Genomic DNA, 20,566 nt, shown 5'->3' with positions numbered 1-20,566 from the left:
GCCCTTGCTCTGGTGTTAAAGAGTTTTAAAAAACAACAACAACAAAACAAACAACTAAAAAAGCTGCATATTACTTCAAAGGGATTTTTCAACTCTACTCAAATCTTAATATTTAGCAGAATCTCTAATCCGATAGGATGGATTTCATGCATTTCTTCTTAGTACTGCTGCTGAATACTAAAGGTTACACTGAGTCAACAGGAGCTGATAAAGCTGCTGATGCAGAAAAGCTTGACTGAGACAGAAAGTTCATCCCTTGTAGGTGAAGTCTGGTCATCAGATAAGAAATGTGGCAGAAGACTCAGAAGGGGAGGTGAAATTTAATATATAAAAATGTGAATTCATAGCAAAAAAAGTACATTGATCCCATATCAAGTACTAGCAACATTTTTTTCCAGTGACAGTTTTCTCAACTGATCTTGTGATTTGGAGTTATCGTGGAATTCAGTGATCCCACGGAAATTTTATTACCATAACTTGCTCACAGTACTTTCCCCAGCCCAGATGCCCTTGGGTTCATACATTATATTGGTGATTTTAATTAAAAGTAGATATTGTAGCAAGATTTTTTTTCTAATATCTCTACTGCAACAGACAGGATCAATGAACGAAGGCAAATTGTAGGAAATTCAGCAAAGCCAAGTGCTGGGTCCTGCACTTGAGTCATGACAACCCCTACAGACTTAGGGAAGAGTAGCTGGAAATCCTCCTAGCAGGAAAGGACCTGGGGATGCTGTTTAACAGTGACAGAACATGAGCCAGCTGTGCCCAAGTGGCTGATGGCACCTGGCCTGGATCAGCAGTGGTGTGGCAGCAGGACCAGGGCAGTGACTGTGCCCTGTGCTGGGCACTGCTGAGGTCACACGTCAATCCTGTGCTCAGTTTTGGGCTCCTCACTGCAGGAAGGACATTGAGGGGCTGAAGTGTGTCCAGAGAAGGGCAATGGAGCTGGGGAAGGGTCTGGAGCACAAGTGTGGTGAGGAGCAGCTGAGGGAAGTGGAGGTGTTTAGCCTGGAGAAAAGGAGGCTTGGGGACACCTTATTGTTCTCTACAGCTCCCTGACAGGAGGGTGTAGCCAGGTGGGGTTGGTCTCTTCTCCCAGGTAACAAATGATAGGCCTAGAGAAAATGGCCTCCAGTCATGCTAGAGGAGCTTTAGATTGGGTTTTAGGAAAAATTTCTTCACCAAAAAGACTGTCAAGCAGTGGAGCAGGCTGTCCAGGGAGGTGGTGGAATCACTATCCCTGGAAATATTTAAAAGATCTTGAACATCTTTTCAAACCAAAATAATTCTATGATTCTACCAGGGAAATGAGAATTTATTCAAACCTCACTAAACCTGGTAGAAATTCTCCTTTTGGCTTATGTGGACTTTGGATCAAATCCATTGGGAAAAAAAAGTATTACAGGAAATGAGTGACAGCAACAAATTTCAAGGGCTTAAATTACAGATTTGACAACCTTTAATTAGAACTAATTTCAGTTGATAGTGAACTGCACATGAAATTCATCATGGAGATTACTTAGGCAAGCTAAAGTGATGAAGATGAGGGCTTCATTTTAAACTGGAATTGTTTATCATCCATTGATACATTTCTGTGACTGGTTCAAAGGGGGCAAGGGGAAAGACACTGACTTGTAAATATTCTAAGCAAAATTTAGATAATGCTAGGGGAAAAAGGCTCTGAGGAACAAGTAGAAACACACAGGCTAGTAATGCAGCAGGATTCTGTAATACTCAGCTCGGCTTCCAGCAGGGAAGAGGCAGCAGGCAAACCTAAGATTTCCACCTACACACTCTTTTTCAGCATTGTATATCTGCAGCCATCAATTAATTTCATTTGAACAATCAAGGTTACACCTGGTACAATACCCAGCTGCTCTATCTGGAGCTAGGAGAGTCGGCTGGGTGACAAGATAACGTTGCCTTCCCCAAAATGCTTCTTTACTTTGGAATACCCATCAAATCTTCTTTTGCAAAGACTTGGAGCTGGTATCTCAGTGCTCCTCTCAAATCCTTACTGCAGTGACAATATTCATGTGGCACTCTGAGCTGCCTCTGATACACATGGATATTTTAAGAGATCAAACTCAATTCCACTCTTACAAGTACAAATCAAGACTTGACTCCAAGAAATTTACACAGAGAACAGGAGAAGCCCACAGAGCTCCATGTAAAGTAATATGCATTTTCAAAAAAGAGGTAACCCTTGACATCATCTATGGAATAGAACTACTTATCTGTAGGACTGCTTTGCTGGCTCCTAATACCAGCTTAGACAATTGAAGGCAGTAGAGGAACTCTTTAAAGAAAAAAATAATCTTCTACCTTTCTGCGTCATTGGTTAAATTTGCTGGTGGATATTGAAATTGTAGATGATTTTGTGATACAAATACAAAGTAACACTGCAAGATCCTATTTATACACCTTGTAACGATATTTAGCATGAACTGCCAAGAAGTGCAGATACAAAAGTCTAGGAATTTTGAAAGATCTTTTGCAAGGCTACTATTGCTGATGGAGTAAATAGAGGAAAACAAAATAGGTGCAGCCTCAAACTCCAGAAACCTGGGCTGATTCAGCAGTTCTTCCCTCAAATGTTCAGCTCTTCTTAATGGGTACTGAAAATGATGTGTGGTTGTTAGGACACAAAGTTATTAGTGCATTATTAGCTGTGACTATTGATAAATCAAGGGTGTAGCCTCTGACACAGGAGCCATGGCAGAAGACAGAGAGGATGACAGCTTAGGCCTATTACTAAATCAGATCTTTCTTATCAAGAATAAACTAATGGAAGCTAAGGATAATAATTCTCTTCAAAGAGAAAAGATATCTCAATCTTACTGTGCTCCAATGATTAGGCGTGCTCACACACAGGGAAGGCAGTAACTTTTTAGCACTCGAGTTACAACTGAGTTACCTGGAAAATGAGTCTCCTCTCTTATTCTGCCATTCCCTAGGCTGTATGAGAGCAGTAGCCTTTGAAACAGATGCATAAATCTCATTTGGTAGATGATTTATGTTTTGGTTTGTTGGTTTGTTTGTTTGTTTTCAACTATGTATTCTTGCTTGTCCATTTATAGTTTTCTCTGTCTTTCATGATTTCTTCTTCAGGTGAATAGTTCTGCCACAAAAATGAAGAACGGGTAGGTTGTGGAGATAACAAGAGATTTATGAAGCCCTTCACTACACCAATTATATTATTTCAAAATCTCATGTGTGGAGGGGGTGCTTGGTTTGGAGTCTTCTGGAAAGCAGCTTCCCATAACCTAGGGAAGCATGGATAATCCATGGCTTGGATACCACCTTTAACACTGATACTGCCTCCAAATTAGTTCTCATGTGTCCTGCAACAACAGGGCAAACACACAAAGGCAGAAGCACGTGGCACAAGTGGGGAGAACTTTTGGCAGGTTGAAGGAGAGGAAACACTGGGGAAGAAGAATCAGAGCAAGAGGGAGAGAGCAGGGGGAATTACTAGCAGGACCAGTTCTTCTGTAAGTGTCCTTCACACTGCTGTTGTCTCATGGAAACTGAGAAACTCCTTTTGTTCTGGTTTGTTGCTGTTTTCAGATGAACCATGTGTAAACACAGCATTGTGAAAAGAGCACACTTTGATCATTTGAGAATGCTAAACCTCCTTTCATGCTAATTGTTCTAATTTTCAATTTAAATTCAGGTTCTGAATTTCACATATAACAAGATTTTTATCCTTCAGTTGCTCTGAAACACTGAAGCAGATAATCTTTTAAAGCATGGAAGCATAAACATTTTTTCCTTCTTTGCAAGCGGTGAAGGAAGTCTAGAGAATCAATAAATAAAAACTGCTTACTATCCTAAATATTTTGATACACAGAATCTCTCTTTTATCCCTGGATGACCCAAATGAATGAAGTGGGATAAATCTGCATGGTGGAAAAAAAGATTTTTTCTTCATTCTTCGCTAGGAGTAACGTCAACTAAAAAATACACTGAGAATAACTATTAAAAAAATTTCAAGTCTGCCTCCTACATAGCCAAAAGGAAAGGTATCTACTTTCCACTCCCCCATCCTGTTTTCCAGTGCTCTGACTTCAGGAACAGCACTTTTCCTGGGTTCTTCCTCCTCTTTGTTTTACAGTGCATTTAAATATTCAGTTTAAATATCAGTCCTAATTTTATCCCAGCATTAGACTGTAGCCTATTCTTATTCAGTCATACAGCTCTATTTTATTATACCTTGTCCAATCACCTCTTTTAAGCAGCCCTGGAATTTTCAGTAGTATTCAGATGCTCTGAAAAATCCCTCCTAGAAAGTTTTTCATTTAGTTTTGGTGCATATGAAGAAAGGGACCATTGGTTCTATCTGCCTAATAACTTCCATTACTCAGGACTTTCTCTACTTTAAGCAATGCTTTATAATTTTTTGCTTTTTCCCAAGGGCCTGAGATTCAGGATTTACCTTTTGCTCAGATCACATAGAAAAGAGGTGCTCTTCTAGAATCTTAACACTTTAGTCTGCTTGGTTTTGTAAACTGTACCCTCAGGGGATGGCTGGTGCTGCTCTTGCTTTCTGTGAGTTTACCAAACAAAACAGATTATGCCAACAAAAAGACATGCAACATGCCTTGATTCCTTTTTTCAGGGGAGATAGGAGGATGGTTTGTTGACAATATGTTTAAAAGGAAAAGCACAGCCCTTGCTGATACAGTAGGATTTCATCAAAATAATGAGTATAATCTGGTTAGCTCCTTCAAAGAGACGTAAACTCACATGCTGCAGAGAAGAGCTAAGGAGATGATGAGAAGGGTAAAGAGCCCAGATGGGCTCACAGGCTACATCTGTAGTGAGGAAGGTGACAAATTCCTGGTTTGTTCACCCTTGAGAATAAAGAAGGCTGAGAGGAGACACTCTACTCAATTTGGGACACTGTTAAACGAAAGGAGAAAAAGGAGAGAGGAAGAAAAATGACTATTTATTCTGACTGACAATGCTAACACTGAAGGAATAGGGCACAGAGTAGTTTTTGCTGTTGAGTAACACTGAGATCACATCCAAGCTGTAAATTGGCTGGCAGCAATAGAGCAAAGAAAGTAAAGGGAAAAGTGAATAGATTAATGTATTGATTTCCACGTTCCTCTTGAAGGAAAGGTAACCAATTACTCTTTTTACTGAAGGGAAAAGCCTGGGGAGAGCAACACATCAACAGACCTTTTTTATACACTAATCTTCAAAGTCTTATGGATATACTCAGAACTCAGAAGACAAAGAAATAGGAAAATAATTCCCTCTGATTTGAGCATGTTTTGAGAAACTTTGAAAGTTAAAAAATAAAGGTTATGTATTAAACTGCCTAAAACTTCCCCAAGCTAGAGCTCAGCAATTAAAAAAATTAAAATAATGTGACTCTTGATCACTTCCTGTACTTCAGTGACTGAACTTAAGGCAAAGTAGATATGCTAAGGACTTCAAGATTTTTAGAGTGGCATTTACAGACTACCAAAAATTGTAACAAGTCAGCTCCATATTTTAATCACTTACTGGCATAAAAAGTAATCTGAATTTCATTCTACAGCAACCTTTTAAATCTGAAGAATTTCTGACTTTTTAAAAAATAATGATGTCTTACTCTTTTATTTAACAAGTCCAAAAAGCCCAGTATCCACTGTTGTCCTTACTCTCTCCCAAAAATTTCTGTAAGTGGTACCAGACAGGCAAGATAGCACATTTTGATATAAATTTGAGATTTCTGCCACTGAAAGATGGCATTGTAGCACCAAGCATGATCTCATCTCTCCTGTCACACACCAATCCACATTACTGATATTTTATAAATCCTCAGTGTCTCAAGTGAAGGTGATATGTTCATGAATGTAATAAAAATAAAAGCATTCACTGTATATAGATTTCCCTGCAAGAGTCAGAATGAAGAAGAATAAAGAGAATTCTTTCTCACTTACCAATCTGAACCATCTGAGCAATGTCACAAAACCTAATACAACTTTCTGTAAAATACAGCCCTTTCTACTGTTTTTCATGCTGCACCACTCTTAACAGACCATTAAGTCATGCCACGCTGATTTATGTAATGAAAACTTCCCAGTGCAGAATGAAATGCATCATACAGTCATTTTGCACTTAAATGCCAATAGACTGCATTTAACTAATAGGAAATTTGGAAAATTCAAGGCAGGTGTCTTGGCTGTCTCTTCACCATCATTACAGAGAAGTTTTTGTACTAATCTCCCTTTAGTCCCTTAGGTATATTCAAATACTTCACTTCTATCCTGGTGCCAAAAATATCCAGGTATTTGCTGCAATACCTGGAAATATGAGCCACAGCACATGACAAAAGATTAAGTAAACTTGACTTACTGCAAAGCAACTGACATGCAAAGAGCTGTATTTTCTCTTTGACTTAGTTGAAATTGTTTTGCAAACTGAGTGGTATTCTGTCATCTGACTGACTTTTTGTAGTATTAATAAAAAAGTAACTGGGACATCAGACAGATCTTCATAGATATTCCATTTGAAGGTCCTCCATCTCAAAGCAGCACAGCAACTGCCTTTGAAAAGAGGCTCCCTGTTACTGAAACTTTTGGGCTCTTCCCAACTATTGTGCTTCTTTCAGCAGCCATACTCCTGCCCAACTGCCATAAGAAATACAGCGGAATACAAAAATGAGAGAATTCAAAGTTGCTCATCTGGAAAATCTACCTAATGAGTGAAATAACTATAGAAATGGTCTAAATAGGTATAAATATCTTGTTTCCCAAACCCATCTGTTGTAAATCCTGTCAGAAATCTTTTCAAAAGGTTATAAATAAGCTATTTTAGAAACAGGCAACACATTTATTCCTAGCAGCAAATTCAAACATGATGAGTAATCTGGCACAGAGCTTTTAAATTCACCAGCTGCCACCCACCTCAGGCAGCACCATACCTCATTTTATCTGTGTAGTATGAACCATTTGTTAATAAGTGCTTGAACCCAAGATGGTTATTGGTAACTCCTGAATTTTCCACTCAAGCTGAAATTAGAACAAAAATATCACACCTAACAGAGTACAAATATTTGAAACAGGCAAAAACTGACTAGAGAATGAAAATTATTCTGTTTGCAACAAGAAATACAAATCTAAATAATTAAAAATATATTTTCCTACTCTTCATTGGGGGAAAAAAATTTGGTCTTGTTTAAAATCTAAAAAAGGCAAAACATGTCTGCTTTGAATTGGAGACAGTGATGGAAGATAGAAGTGCCTAGATAATTCTCTGGTGTCATGAAAAAATATAAACTTTTAAGGGCTCCCCTGCGCTTTAACATATACATAAATATACAAATATACTTCTGTTAAAATGTCATCCTCCTAGAAAGCTGTGAGATAATTACAAAGCTATGTTTTCTTTAGCTTCCTTTAGGTAAGGAGAGGCATTTTTGGTCTGCATTCCAGTTAAATTCCTGAACAAAAAATGCTACAGAATTTGACTCCCTGTGCTTGCTAAATGACAATTTTAACAGGAGACTACTTGGGTTTCTTGGTGGAGAGGGAAGTTCCTTTGGTTTGTCTTACCAGACTTTAAATTAAAAAAAAAACCAAACAGGATGGGTAGCCACCTTATGTGCCTAGTCTTGAATGAAATAGAGCTGTGAACTGCAGAAATTAGTTTTATCTCAAGTACTTAAGCAAAAAACCCAATACAGGTACACACTATCACTGTCTTTCTACAGGTACAGGATCAGATAAAAGTGACTGACTCTGATCTGCTTATACACAGCAATCCCCACATACACTTGCATGGGAGTTCTGCGTCAAACATCTTCAGGATGAGACTTATTTACTCAACAATCCTTTCACAAGTCACAATGATAATCACTAAATTAAATAATTTGATAAGGACCATATGCCCATATAGTAATTATTTCAAGATCAACCATTCTAATTTCATTTTCCTAAATAAATTCTGTAGAAGAATAAATTTCTTGTCTTTCTGTTGTTCTCTTTCAACAAAATAAAATAGCCTAGGGAGGGAATATGTGGAATTGACCACTGCATGATCACACAATCATATACTTGGACATAAAGTAACTTGAGACCAAGACCTGCTATATAAGCTTGGGAGATGGAATCAGGGATGACTCAATGGCCTGAAAAAATTTAAAAAAGAATCAGTGCTCTGAAATGAGACACTATCAGCACTGCTGAAACCTATCATTTTCTTGTGAATCTCCAGTCATTTATTTTATGTAGTTTTCACAGAGCTTGAAACAGTCTCCACTTTATGATTTTTTTCCCTTGCCTGTCTTTTAAGAGTCAGCAAAGTAAAAGAAGTATTTCCAAGCAACTTGTAATCTTGTGGCATTTCTTAGCAAATGAAGAAGCACATTAAATTCACACCACATTTTCTAAACACAGGTGAATTTTCTCCCGAGTTTACTGCAGTTTTACACTTCTGCAGCTCCTGGGAATGAATTCCTTGAGAACGAGCCTAATGCCAAAACAATACAGTAGTGATTTGGGTTTAAAGCTTGCTATCAAAATCCCAAATGGAGAAGAGTAAATTTCTATTCTGCACAGGGAATTCTCCAGGTGTGGATAAGCCATGCTGTGACTATGGAAGTATTTGGCTTGGTTCCATGGATGTCAGTTCAAGCAAGTTAATAAGATGGGATCACCCTAGTTCTGGAAGCAGAGGCCTAACCTGGATTTTATCTTTAAATTACTCCAGTCTTTCTTCCTAAAACTTAGAACAGTGAAGAGCTGAGATGAATTCAAACTCATAAACTTCAGTCAAACACATGTCTAACAGAAGTTTTGACTAAGTAAATAAAGACTGAACCCCTCATCAGGCTCCATAAACACCAGTACTGACTTTTTTAAAGTAATCAAAAAAAATCAGAGTTACCATATTATTATTCTAAAAGACACATTTAAATACAAACTACAAATATCAGAGGAGCAATGCAGCTCATTAAACTAAATCCTTGTAGGCAGAGAGTAAATATTCATGAAAGAAAATTGAATCGTACGTTTGGGATATTTCTGAACACCAGAAGTGAATTTCAGTTCCTGACAGTTGCAAATTTTCCATTATCCTCAGTAAGATTTTTATGCATTTACACAATTTCAAAGGCACAGGAAAGAATAAAATTTTCAGTGTGGGGATTTCAAACCTCGAGGTTGTCTTCCTCAGGACTTGTTATTCAAAACAGCCTGCATCCTATACAGTGCACTCCAAAATGCACCCAAGGGCAGAAATCAGTGATGAACTCCCTCAGCAAGCACAGAAATCGACTCCATCCCCTCCTCAATTTCGGGACTTCTTCATTTCAGAGCTCTTTGAATGATACGATACAAGAAAGACGGGACATGCAAAGCCTGTGCTTTTTCCGCTGTGCAGGAAAAGCAGGATGAGCTGATTGTTTAGGGCCTGGGAGAAGCTCACCGAAGTCAAGACAACCCTTCCTGTTGATTTCAGTGGCTTTTACACCAGGCCCAAAACCAGACCAATAAAAACATCTAAATGGGTGATTGCGGCTCGGTATTGGCACTCCCTCCCCGTTTCACCGACCGGGACTCGCTGGTGATTTGGCAAATGTGCTTGTACACGACACAGCAGGAAATACAACGTTTGGGAAAAGCACTTTGGCAGACAAAACCGCTTGCCTGGTGTTAGACAGGTACAGCTGTTAAGCGCTGGCTGCTTATTCCAGCCAGTGAAATGCTGCTGCAAATGAAAGATGAAGCACTGCATGAAGCCATGCCAAAATGGATAGAAGGATGGTTACTTACCAACGGGGCGAGCTGTTGACATTACAATGGTGTAGTGAGAACATAAAAAGGAAATTAAAAAAAGAAAAGAATATCTGTCAGAATGCATGACGTGTAATGTTACTTTCCACTATGGATACTACCATGATTGCTAACCCCTCAAATGGCAGCCTAAGTCAAATGCTCACTGCTGTTATTGCTTAGTCACGTGCCACTATCATCCCATTTACTTGAGCATAGCATCTGAGCAAGCTGAGTGGAACCATTCTCTGAGAAACATTTTTACTATCTTCGCATGCCATCATCAAGTATCATTGTTAATGCCTGATGAAAGAAAAATTGCATTGCATTAGCACAAACTTTTAGATCCCAATGAACACATCAATTTAAGTCTCACGCTGCCTAATGTCATGCAAGGCATTTGCTTTCTGAGTCCAATACCAAATGAATTTGCAGCATGAACCAGTCAGTACAGCAGTAAGGGCTACAGAAAGCCCAGGACAGTTTTTCTCATTCAATAATGGGCATGAAAGCTTACAGCACAGTGCTTTTTCATCACTGACAGTGCTGATGAAAATATAACAAATGGGCTGAAATGGCCACAGGGACTTCAATCCAGAACCTCCCAAATCACTGCTTAGGTAACTTCTACTTCCTAAAAAATTGCTGTTAAATGATTGACAGGTTAATACTGTTTCAGCCTGATACAGAGATTGAAAGTTGCTGCTGCAACAAGTGATTTCTTGGTTATAGAACAGCCCTTCATTATACTTGTGCTGGGGAAGAGAGCTGTCAGTCCCTCTGCTAATAAAATACAGACATCTCTTTCAGAAGAGCTGAAAATTTGGACATAAAATTGACTCCAGGTTGCATCCGCGTAGGCAAAGCTTCCCTTATTTTATCAGCAGCACTAATTACATATTTCTGAGAAATGGCACATTTTTTTTTAAATTTATTATTAAGAAGATTACCAGCCCTGTGTGCTTATGGGCAGGCTAGGGCCAAATGTAAGACAAGCAAATTCAGAGGTAACAGAGCTTGCCAGGGCCTTCTTAGTTCTCAAGCTTTCCATGGCTCTGTCCCCATTTCATTTAACTATGTCTAGTCTGCTGCCATTCTCGCCCATCATCTGATGGAACACTTTTTGCCTTCCAGTATTATGGACATATTCCTTCTTCTGCAGAAAGATAAGGTATAAAATACACATCTTTCCAAGACAGAGCATGGAGTCTGGGCCACAGAACTCAGATCCTGCTGTTGTTTGTGACAGTGTAATGCAACTTTCCTGACTGCATCCCCATCCTCTGGTTTCAGAAGATGGAGCTGTGAATGAGGGAGCTAAGGACTACATGGCTGTTGTCAGGTGAGCAGGTGGAATTACATGACACCTGCAAGGTCCAAGACAAGCTCAAGGTGAATTTTGGAATGCTAAGTGGTTTTGCTCCTTTACATGACATGGTAAAACCAGTGTCAGACAGCACTGTTAATTAAGAATTCAGAATTAAGGCTTTCCTTAATTAAGAAGCCCACGCTCATCATCCTTTTAAACTCAATGGGAAATTTCCCAGTCCTTTGTTTTCACAAAATTCAGAATAATAGCTTTCTCCAACAAATCTCTTGTTTTTTCTCATTTTCTGTCATACCCTGAACATATAGAATGTTTCTTATATCATGGCCTTCTTTGTACTGAATAGACATTATGTATTATACTGTAAATGACAAACCCAGAGGGAAAAATACACAAGATAATGAAAACACGCTTTTACTGGGGGAAAATCGATTAAATTACACATTTCCTTGAGGTTTTTTTCCCTTTAATTTCATTGGGTTCAAGCTTCAGTGATTTCAAAGGATTCTTTTGCTGGGTTCTAGCTATTGTTTACATTAAAAGTCAGGGTAGCAAATCCAAAAGGCTTGCTCCAGTAATGTGCAGAGTGGACACAGTTCTAGGAGTGTTTAAAAGCCAGGGAATTGGTTACCAGAATTACTGGACACTGTGATACTGCCTGTGACAAAAGAACAGAGTGAGGCTGTTTCTGGGAGTTGGCTGTGGTGACTAATTTTCCCATATTACAAAAGGGAAGAACAATCTCTTACACACCTATTTCTTCAACTCAAAATGGGAAGAGCCATATTGTCACTTCCAGTCTAAAGTGAACACTGAGGTAATATTTCAACAGATATTATCACAATGCTCTCTTTTCTTTGTTACATACTACCCTACAAAGCCACTCAGTGGCCTTTTTTTTTTTCTTTTGAATTCAGCAAATTAAACTGAACTGTGTCCATGCATTAAATGGATGGAAATGGAAGCTGGCCTCTTGGGTCAGTTGACCCCAGTTCTAATAAAGCAATCCATTGAGACTTTGAACATTTGATTTAATGTGTATGAAAAGAGGAGGACAGATAAAGCTAAAAATGTTTTTATTAACCTTTCACAGCTCTACTGAAAACCGTCAGCATGCACCACTAAACTGTGAAATAGTGTCTGCCTGATATCCATTGTGCCAAATTGCTGCTTATCTTTTGGAATGAAGTAATAACTATTATATTCTATTTACTCAAATAGAAATATTAGCTTACAAACTTTTTCTCTCCCCATAATCTTTAGCATGTCTGTATGTACTGTCACGAAAGATATTTTGGGCACTCATTATTCCAACAGCCTTAAAACCTCCTTACCAAATCAAAGAGCAGCACATAAACAGTGAGTGGATACTAGAGACCACTAATATTTTAGGAGAGAATAATTAGTCTTTACATTGTAATACTTACACAATTTAATTAGGATTTTCTCTTTCCTTTGGCTATGGTTTATTTTTTGGATAAAGGGTAGTGGTAGAGAGCTTAATTATGGCAGAGATAATCCCATAATAATATTATCTGTATTATGTTTGTCATTAATAAATATAGTTACTCTACTCATTATACTTAGAGAAAGAAATGTGACTAATAGCCTGAGTTGATGGCTCACATATTCATGTCTATGCCCACGGTTATGTAGTGCTTGCTTATGCATATATGCATCTGCTCTTCAATAAAAACACCTTGGGACAGGACTTGAACTGCAGGGGGATCCTATCCCGCTGAAATCAATTAAAATTTCACACGAGATATCAAACAGGACCAGGATTTCACCTGTGCTGTAAATCAGTGCAGCAGCAAAGGGTGTGTGGAGCCCAAACAAGGGCAGGGAAGGATGTGACCCATCTCATCAGAAAGCAATTATCCCTGCAGGACACAGAGGCTGCCCCTGAGGGAGCACTCACCTCGCACGGTGAGCGTAGCAGAGGCTTCCACCTTCCCCACGCGGTTCTCGGCGATGCAGGTGTAGGTTCCTTCATCGCTGCTCACGGCTTTCTTGATGCGCAGGGTGTAGTCGTCCTTGATGTCGTACCTGGGTCACAGCAAGAGAGTGAAAACTCTTTTTGTGGGCAGCAGAAATGGACAGAAGCTAGCACCTGGAAAATGCCAGTCTGAATCTATCTTGGAGCCAACTTGGGAAGATAAATTATTATCCAGCATTAGATAATTCCACGAAGCATTAATCTCCGTGACATTTTTATTGCGCTCTGCATTAGTTAGAAACTTTACATAAAATTAGTATTGCTATGTTCAGTATTAGGGCTTTATTAATAATAGCATTCACTTTGTCCTTGATCTACAGCAATAAGATAAAATTAAGGTATCAGACATCAGTTATCAATACATGACAGCTCAGGTTTATCATGCCTTTAACTCTGTGAGCTACACATTTTACCTTTTGCTGATTTGGAAATTTCCTTTTATATACAGTTTTCCCTGAGAGCAGCAATCCCCTAGGGAACAGTGAGCATGTTGGTAGGATCTCACACTACCCAATTGCAAACAATAAAAAATATATTCAAGCTCTAGAAGGTGACATTTATTGAAGAGGCACATTAAAGCAGATTTATCAATTTCACAGAAATACAACAAAACAATTCAATAAGGGTGGACAATGACATTTTCTCTTTCTTAAAAGAAATTAGAAGCAATTCAATTGTGCTTTGTCCATTTCTTTATTTCTACTGTTGAAAAAATTCTAAAACTTTAAGTTTTATACATGAGAATGCATAAAACTTACTTAATGCAACACACTCCAGTATGTAGTGAACATTTATTCACAAGGCATTTAGACTGATTACACGCAGAAAAATATTTTCAGCTAAATTGTTATTATCTGCAGAAGTCATGCTTAACAAACTTTTTTAGGCTCTGATCCAATGCTCATTAAAATCAGCAGGAGACTTCATGTTGTATAAAATATCTTTGGTTGCCAAATCAGGAAAACCCTGGTTATCAGCATAGATACTTTACCCTTTATTTTGTTAATTTTCAACAACATCTCTTCTTGATATGATACATGAAGTCCCCTTGAATCTAGACTTGGCTTCAGATTCACATGTATCAGTGAAATAGGAACATGAAACTAAAGACAGATCTAGACGTCAGGAAGTGTCAATACTATTACTCACTGTTTACACAGTCATGACATAATTTTAGAAGGACTCATTTACTTTCTTTTTGTTATGCAGGAAAGGCCTTATAGACTTGTACAGGAAACACACTGAAATCATATGGAAAGGCACCCTTAAATGTTTGGATAAATAAGGACACAATGCAACAAGTCAGAAGAATGCTGTCAGGCTCTATGAGCATTTTTAGATCCTTTGGGAACGTGAAATATAACTTTTTTGTGTACATAACATACATTGCTGTTGGTTCCTTTAGTACAGGTTTGTAGAGAGAGCACCGTGTGCTAACAGACTTCAAAGCATCTTAACTCAAAGATCCCATGTGGTGAAACATTTAAATTTCTATTAGGTCTAACTAAAGCTCACAAGGTCAATTGGAGCATTCCTAGCGATTCCAAGAACAAAGAGCAGTCAAGACATCTTTTCACACTTACCACAATACAACTTCTTTCTATATTCAGTAGGTCCATTCTATCAATTAGCAAAAAATAATTTAATAAAGATGAATTTGAGGCTAACCATTCTGTTAGAGTTAACATAAACACATATAATACCCATTTCAATGGGAGTTACATTTAATTGTACATATACGCAGTACCTCAGATTTAACTGATTAATAACAGATATACCAAGGGGAAAAATAAGTAAATAGATGTCATGGCAAACTTTAGAAACTTGTAAGGATAATTTTTTTGCCTGCATAGTGCCATTGGTAGTGGTGAGGGGGCAGGTATGATGTTAGAGAACTTAATATGCACCTTCTCGAGAGCTACACATCTATTGCAACTACATTCAACAGCCACATGCAGCTAAAGAACATTTCCTCTAGACTGCTCACAAATTATGTCATTTTGCATGCTGTGCTGCATTAGTCAATGGCAAATAAAAATCACTGTTTTCATAAGAGAGAAAGGGCAAATTGTCCCCCTTAAAAATCTCAAGAATATGACAACATTATCCTACAACGATGGAGCAGTTGTTTGTCTTTGGTGATTGCAGAGTTGCAGACAAGAGGGAATGCTTATTTTCTTGACATGGGGCCAGCTCTAGGAGGCTGAAAATATAAATTTGTATTCAGCTCCTGTATGATGAGGAAACTAAGATCAGTTGTAATATAAATATGAATTGGATAACAGAATCAGGGCTATAATGGTGGGCAACAATTGATGGGGTCGATGGGGTTTTTTTTCATACAACAGATAACATCCCTGTGTTTCACTTAATGCTGCTGAGAGCAAAACAGCCAGGCAGCAGGGCTGTATCTGAGAGAGATGCTGCCTGAACTGGGATGCAGGCAGGCTGGGACAGGGAGCTGCAGCGTGCTGTGGGCTGCAGCTGACTCACTCTGCTTCCTGTCAGGGATGTGCTGGTGCCTGCATCCCAGCCAGCTGCCTCCGAGGCTCCGGCAGCCTTTATCCCTGCACCTGCCAATCCTGCACACTGTGCCAAGGCTGCTGGGCGGAGGAGCCAGCTGCATGGCATGCCAGGACGCTGGGTGGTGGCTACAGCCACCAGCTCCCACTTGGGTCACCAAACGGAGGGTGGCGTAAACATGTCACCATCACGGTCCAGTTCACAATTGCTTCAAGGACAGGTTCATCTCTCCCATACTTTTGGACCACCCTGACAGAACGTGCCATCCAGCAATTAGATCCATGTGTGGATGGACCCGTGGGGTGTTAGAACCATCTGCTGTCCTGCAGTACTGATATGCTGCCCGTCAGTCATCTGTTCCACCAGCACTGTCCCCAGAAGTCACCACAGTTCAGTGAGGAGCTTTGGCACATGAAGCAGACAGGAAGGAGAAAGGAGGAAAACTGGCTTTTAGCCTGACCCACAGCAGCACAAACAAAATAACAAAGTATGGAGACAATGTCTTTTGAATTTCTCAAGCACACACCTGCAGCCTTGAACAGTGCCTTGTCTCCGTCCTAGAGCCTCAAATCCCCATAGCAAGACATTTTCACCTCATTTTCTGTGGAAGTCCACTCTCATCTGGATTAGTGCTTCTGAACGCTTGGAACGAGGATCAGGGTCCTCTCTGCTAATACCAGTCACAGAGAGTGTTTACCAGGCTCCTGGACTGACAACGGAATGGCAGAAAACCAGGGTGCAGTGGTTAAATTGCTCCTTAATGCTGCCAGTACACAAAGAAGGCCATGTCTTCAAAATATGTGCAGTGTCAAGAAACAACTTGCGACACATTGCCCAAATATTGCTGATTCCTAGCCAATTAATGCTGCATTGAGCTAAAACCAGAGGGTGTCAGACATCAGTTTCACATGTTTATGGACATCTAATTGATTTTAAGTACTTCTCTTTGTTAGACATCCAGAGGTGCTTAACCTTTTGGTTCAGCTTAGATTCAGCCATCAGACTGAGCTGGGAGAGGTCTTTTAAACAGGCAGTCAGTCTGTGCCAGATACAAACCAGCCACTTTTGGGCACCACCTTACATAATTTCTGTTCTACAAGTAATAGAGCAGGTCTGCCTTTAATTAAGCGAAAAGGAAGCGGCTGGCAGGGGACTGGCAAGGAAAAAAGAAAGAGAGAAACAAGAGGCACATGAGAAAACACTGCTGGTGAGGAAATTTTAATAGAAATTGGGTGATTTTGAGTGAAATCTGGCAGTCCTGGCACATATGAATGCATTCATTGTTGCTAGTTCTGATTAATGACAGTTGTACAATAGTGTGCTGACAGTCACTGCCATACAGACACAATTTTTTTTTTATATGAAACACTGCTGAAAATGCAACCCAATCAGATTTGGCCCCTGAACAACATGTGCTATCATCACTGTACTGTGAATTGAGATTGATTGGTAACCAGCTGTGACAAAGTGGGAAAAAGAGCCTTGTCTTTTTCAAGAAAAGAAAAGAAGAAAAATAAAAAACTGAATTGTGTCAAAACTATTACCATCTGCTCAGCCAAATAGCAAATAAAACAAAACACATTAACTATTTTTAAGTATCACAAATTAATGTACTGAGGTTGAATTCATGCATTAACTTAAGCATCGAAGAATAAACTTGAATTGAACTGGTGTTGTCACAGTTGGAATTTTTTTTCCCCCACATTTGGAAGTGTATCTGTTCACACTCAGCCATCAATCTTCCTCATGATTATCAAATAAAAAAATAAAGAGAGAAAAATTTACGGAAGTTAGAGATATTTAACAATAATATTTGGGGTTTTTTGCATTTGATATAAAATTTTCACAGTGTTTCACAGAACCCCTAGTTTCCATATTTTCAAAAATGTGCATGCAGCTATGCATAAAAAAAAATGCACCTCTTTTGTTTTTAACACGAACAGATAGCAAAAACACATCTGCAGCTGGAGTAATTTCATTCCTAAATATCCAAGTAGCCTAACTGGGAATACAAGGATGTACTTGCTTTAGTGGTGTACTTTAAACTTCACAGAATGCTCTGCTGAACTCAAGAAACCCAACTCAAAAAGTCTTATTTCTTGCTGAAGGGATATTGCAAGAGGAAAAAGTCACATCTAAACTGTTAAAGGCTGTTTAAAAATTTGGATTAATTTATACCACGTATATATTTTAATCTAAAACATGCTTGTAAATAAAAAATACTAAATAATAAATTAGAATCTTTGAATGTACACATTGTAGGCTTACTTTTTTTTTTTTAGAGTTGGCACACAAATGACTTTGCTGTATTTTCTTTTGCCTGTTTGCCAGACTATTTTGCAGAACACGCACAAAGCTTCAAGATTGCTCACAACATCCATGATTAGGGAGCCCAAATAGAGAGATGCTACTGGCCAAAACCAGGGTAAACAGGAGGTAGTTAAGGAGGCTTAAGCTTCTGTCTCCACTTCTGTTTTGTGGTGCTGGCACTTCAGCTCCCAGCACAGTGCCACAGCTTTTCACTGGCTCCTGCATCCCTGTGCCAGATGGAGAGAGCCAGAGGGAAGCTGCAGCGAGATGGGAAGTGTGAGCTGTTACCTGCTTCAGGCTTGTGTGGTCCAGCAGCAGAAGGGAGAGCCTCCATGCCCACTGGCAATGCATATCTGACACAAGCTGAGTTATTTTCACTTCCATCCCATGCACTGGTAAGTGGAAGAAGAAAGAAGCCCAAACATACATAGGTAACAGCTTTCTGGGGAAAGATATGGGAGTGTCAGGTTTTTTGTCTAGCAAAACCTGAATCAGTGACAGCTATGGATATATTTGTGCGCATTGGTCACAAATTACTCTGTGGTGCCCCTGAGATCAAAAGCTGCTTTTTGCTGGGTGGCTCTAAGACACTGCTTACAGCCATGATAAATTGAGCTACCAGGGAGCTATCTCCAAGGTGCTGACAGGATGGCTACTCCTCACATCTACATGTCCAGATGCCCATTTATTTTTTAGCTCTGCCATTCACACCAGAGAAAGGCAGAAGACAATGTTATATTACTTTGAATTTCTTTGTGTGATGCACATTTGCAAGCTGTCATATAAAAGGGTTTCTATATTCCATATTTCCTTATTCTATACAACAAAGCAGGAAAAGATTTGTGTGATACAAGCTGCTATTCACTACTGTGATTTTTCTTCAATTATTCTGACTCAGGTTCTGCTTTAGTCCAAAACCTCTTATGGGTTGTGATCAGCAGATTATTTCCATCTGATAGAGTAGACATTCTCAAATGCAGTAATATAAAACAGAAACCCACACTGCATTGTGTTTTAAAGCAAGGCATTCAACAAAATGGTCTAAGTCTCAGAAAATAAGTGTACAGCTGTTACAGTTACTGGGCCAACATTGGGAAACCATACGTGTTTCCAAGGAAATAGTGTTTTCCAAATTATCTGGAAGCATTACACTCCATAGCACTGCTCTTACATGCAAACAGACAGGTGTGACTGAACACAAAAATGCATAGTCCCTTACAAAATCAGGAGCCATGTGCTCAGAAGAGGACCAAGACTGGTTTTTGGTTCTCTTTGAAATAATTTGGAAACAAGCAGCAGTTAAGAACAAAACATATGTCTGGGAATCAATGACTCAGTAAATCCTATCTAAACTTATGCAGAGATCCTTTACATCTCTGTTTGCACATGGAAGTGTACTCATAGGGAATTACCACATGATAATTACCCCAAATGGGCTTCTGATTTGATTTTAGTTCCAGACAGAGCTCCACATTTCAGAAACTGGAGCTTTGGTGGAAGTATGATCTAAGAGACTTTGTAATCACTTGGCATGGAGACCTATCCCCCATCACCAGGAGTAGTCCTTTCCCTCACAGATGAGACACATTTGTCAGGCACTCTGGGAGATTTATATTATTAATGCCTATGTCATAAATTCATCTCTTAGAAAAACACCCTTGATGCTCAGAGTTATCTGGTTTTGTCCATTTCAGCTTCTGAAAAATTGAAATGTTACTGCATGGACTGGAACAAAGTAAGAAGATCTGAGCCCAGACTGGCATCAGGCACCCACTAAACTTGGCTTGATGCATTTTTTTAACATGAGCACACAGCTCATGAGTAGTTTGAGATAAACTAAATTTGTGTTTCCCTATTTATTATTATTTGCTTAAAGCACATGAAAGATTACTATAAACTTGTCAGAGAAATGAAATATTTCCTAATCTGTATTTTGAATCAGTAACTAACCTTGAAGTGGCAATTAAAGATGAAGTCATGTTAATGTTGTAATGAAAGTGCCTTCAGTACTGCAGTTGAGCCAGAAGTCATATTCTTTAAAAGTACATTTTGCTAGTTAAGCAATTACCAACATAGAACTTACTGATAGGAACTTGAAATAATTTTTAGGCTTAAAACTTTACCATTAAAGTGTTTTCACTGACAGTGTAAGTCAATTTGTTTTTAACTCAGATGACAAGTTTTGTATCCCATGAAGAGATGGAATGTGTTAAAGGAGAAGAAATCCCTGCAGGCCAGACATTCCAGTAGCATCAGTGGTTAGAGCTCCTGAATCTTACTCCCACTTGACTATATCTAAGAGCTTCATCCTCCCTGTTTTCCTGAGGCTTTCGTGGAAAAAAAAAAAAAGCACAGTAAATGATCTTTTTAATTCTATGATTTTGATGGTAATTAATCTGATAAAAGAAAGAAGGCTACCTTAATATTCTAAAATTTATAAATACAGTATACAAACCATGTGGTTACTAAGCTTTTATGGAGTATACTTTAAGCATTAGTAGGAGTATTTTGAATGAAATTCTACATTAAATTTCACTGTGTCTTCTTCCTGAAAGACTATTTTTTACTGCAGCCTTCTGTGAGTGGAAAATTCAGGTAAACCCATGTTTGAGGCTACCACAACTGGCATTAAAT

At 38.9% G+C, this 20,566-nt stretch overlaps 1 protein-coding gene across 1 annotated transcript in view; it reads right to left on the bottom strand.

Annotated features, from left to right (window-relative positions):
• The window catches only part of ROBO2 (roundabout guidance receptor 2), a 153,705-nt gene that overhangs the window by 107,492 nt on the left and 25,647 nt on the right, over positions 1-20,566 (bottom strand). The window contains exons 5-6 of the mRNA XM_031063879.1: positions 13,022-13,149; positions 9,774-9,785 (exon numbers count right to left, since the gene is read on the bottom strand). Of these exons, the coding sequence (XP_030919739.1) occupies positions 9,774-9,785; positions 13,022-13,149 (140 nt within the window). The remainder of the gene's footprint in view (positions 1-9,773; positions 9,786-13,021; positions 13,150-20,566) is intronic.

The sequence above is a fragment of the Geospiza fortis genome, unplaced genomic scaffold (genome assembly GCF_000277835.1).
Source record: "Geospiza fortis unplaced genomic scaffold, GeoFor_1.0 scaffold574, whole genome shotgun sequence".
In the NCBI taxonomy this organism is placed as follows: Eukaryota; Metazoa; Chordata; class Aves; order Passeriformes; family Thraupidae; genus Geospiza; species Geospiza fortis.
Note: the sequence above shows the minus strand (reverse complement) of the source record. Positions and strands in the feature narration are given on the sequence as shown.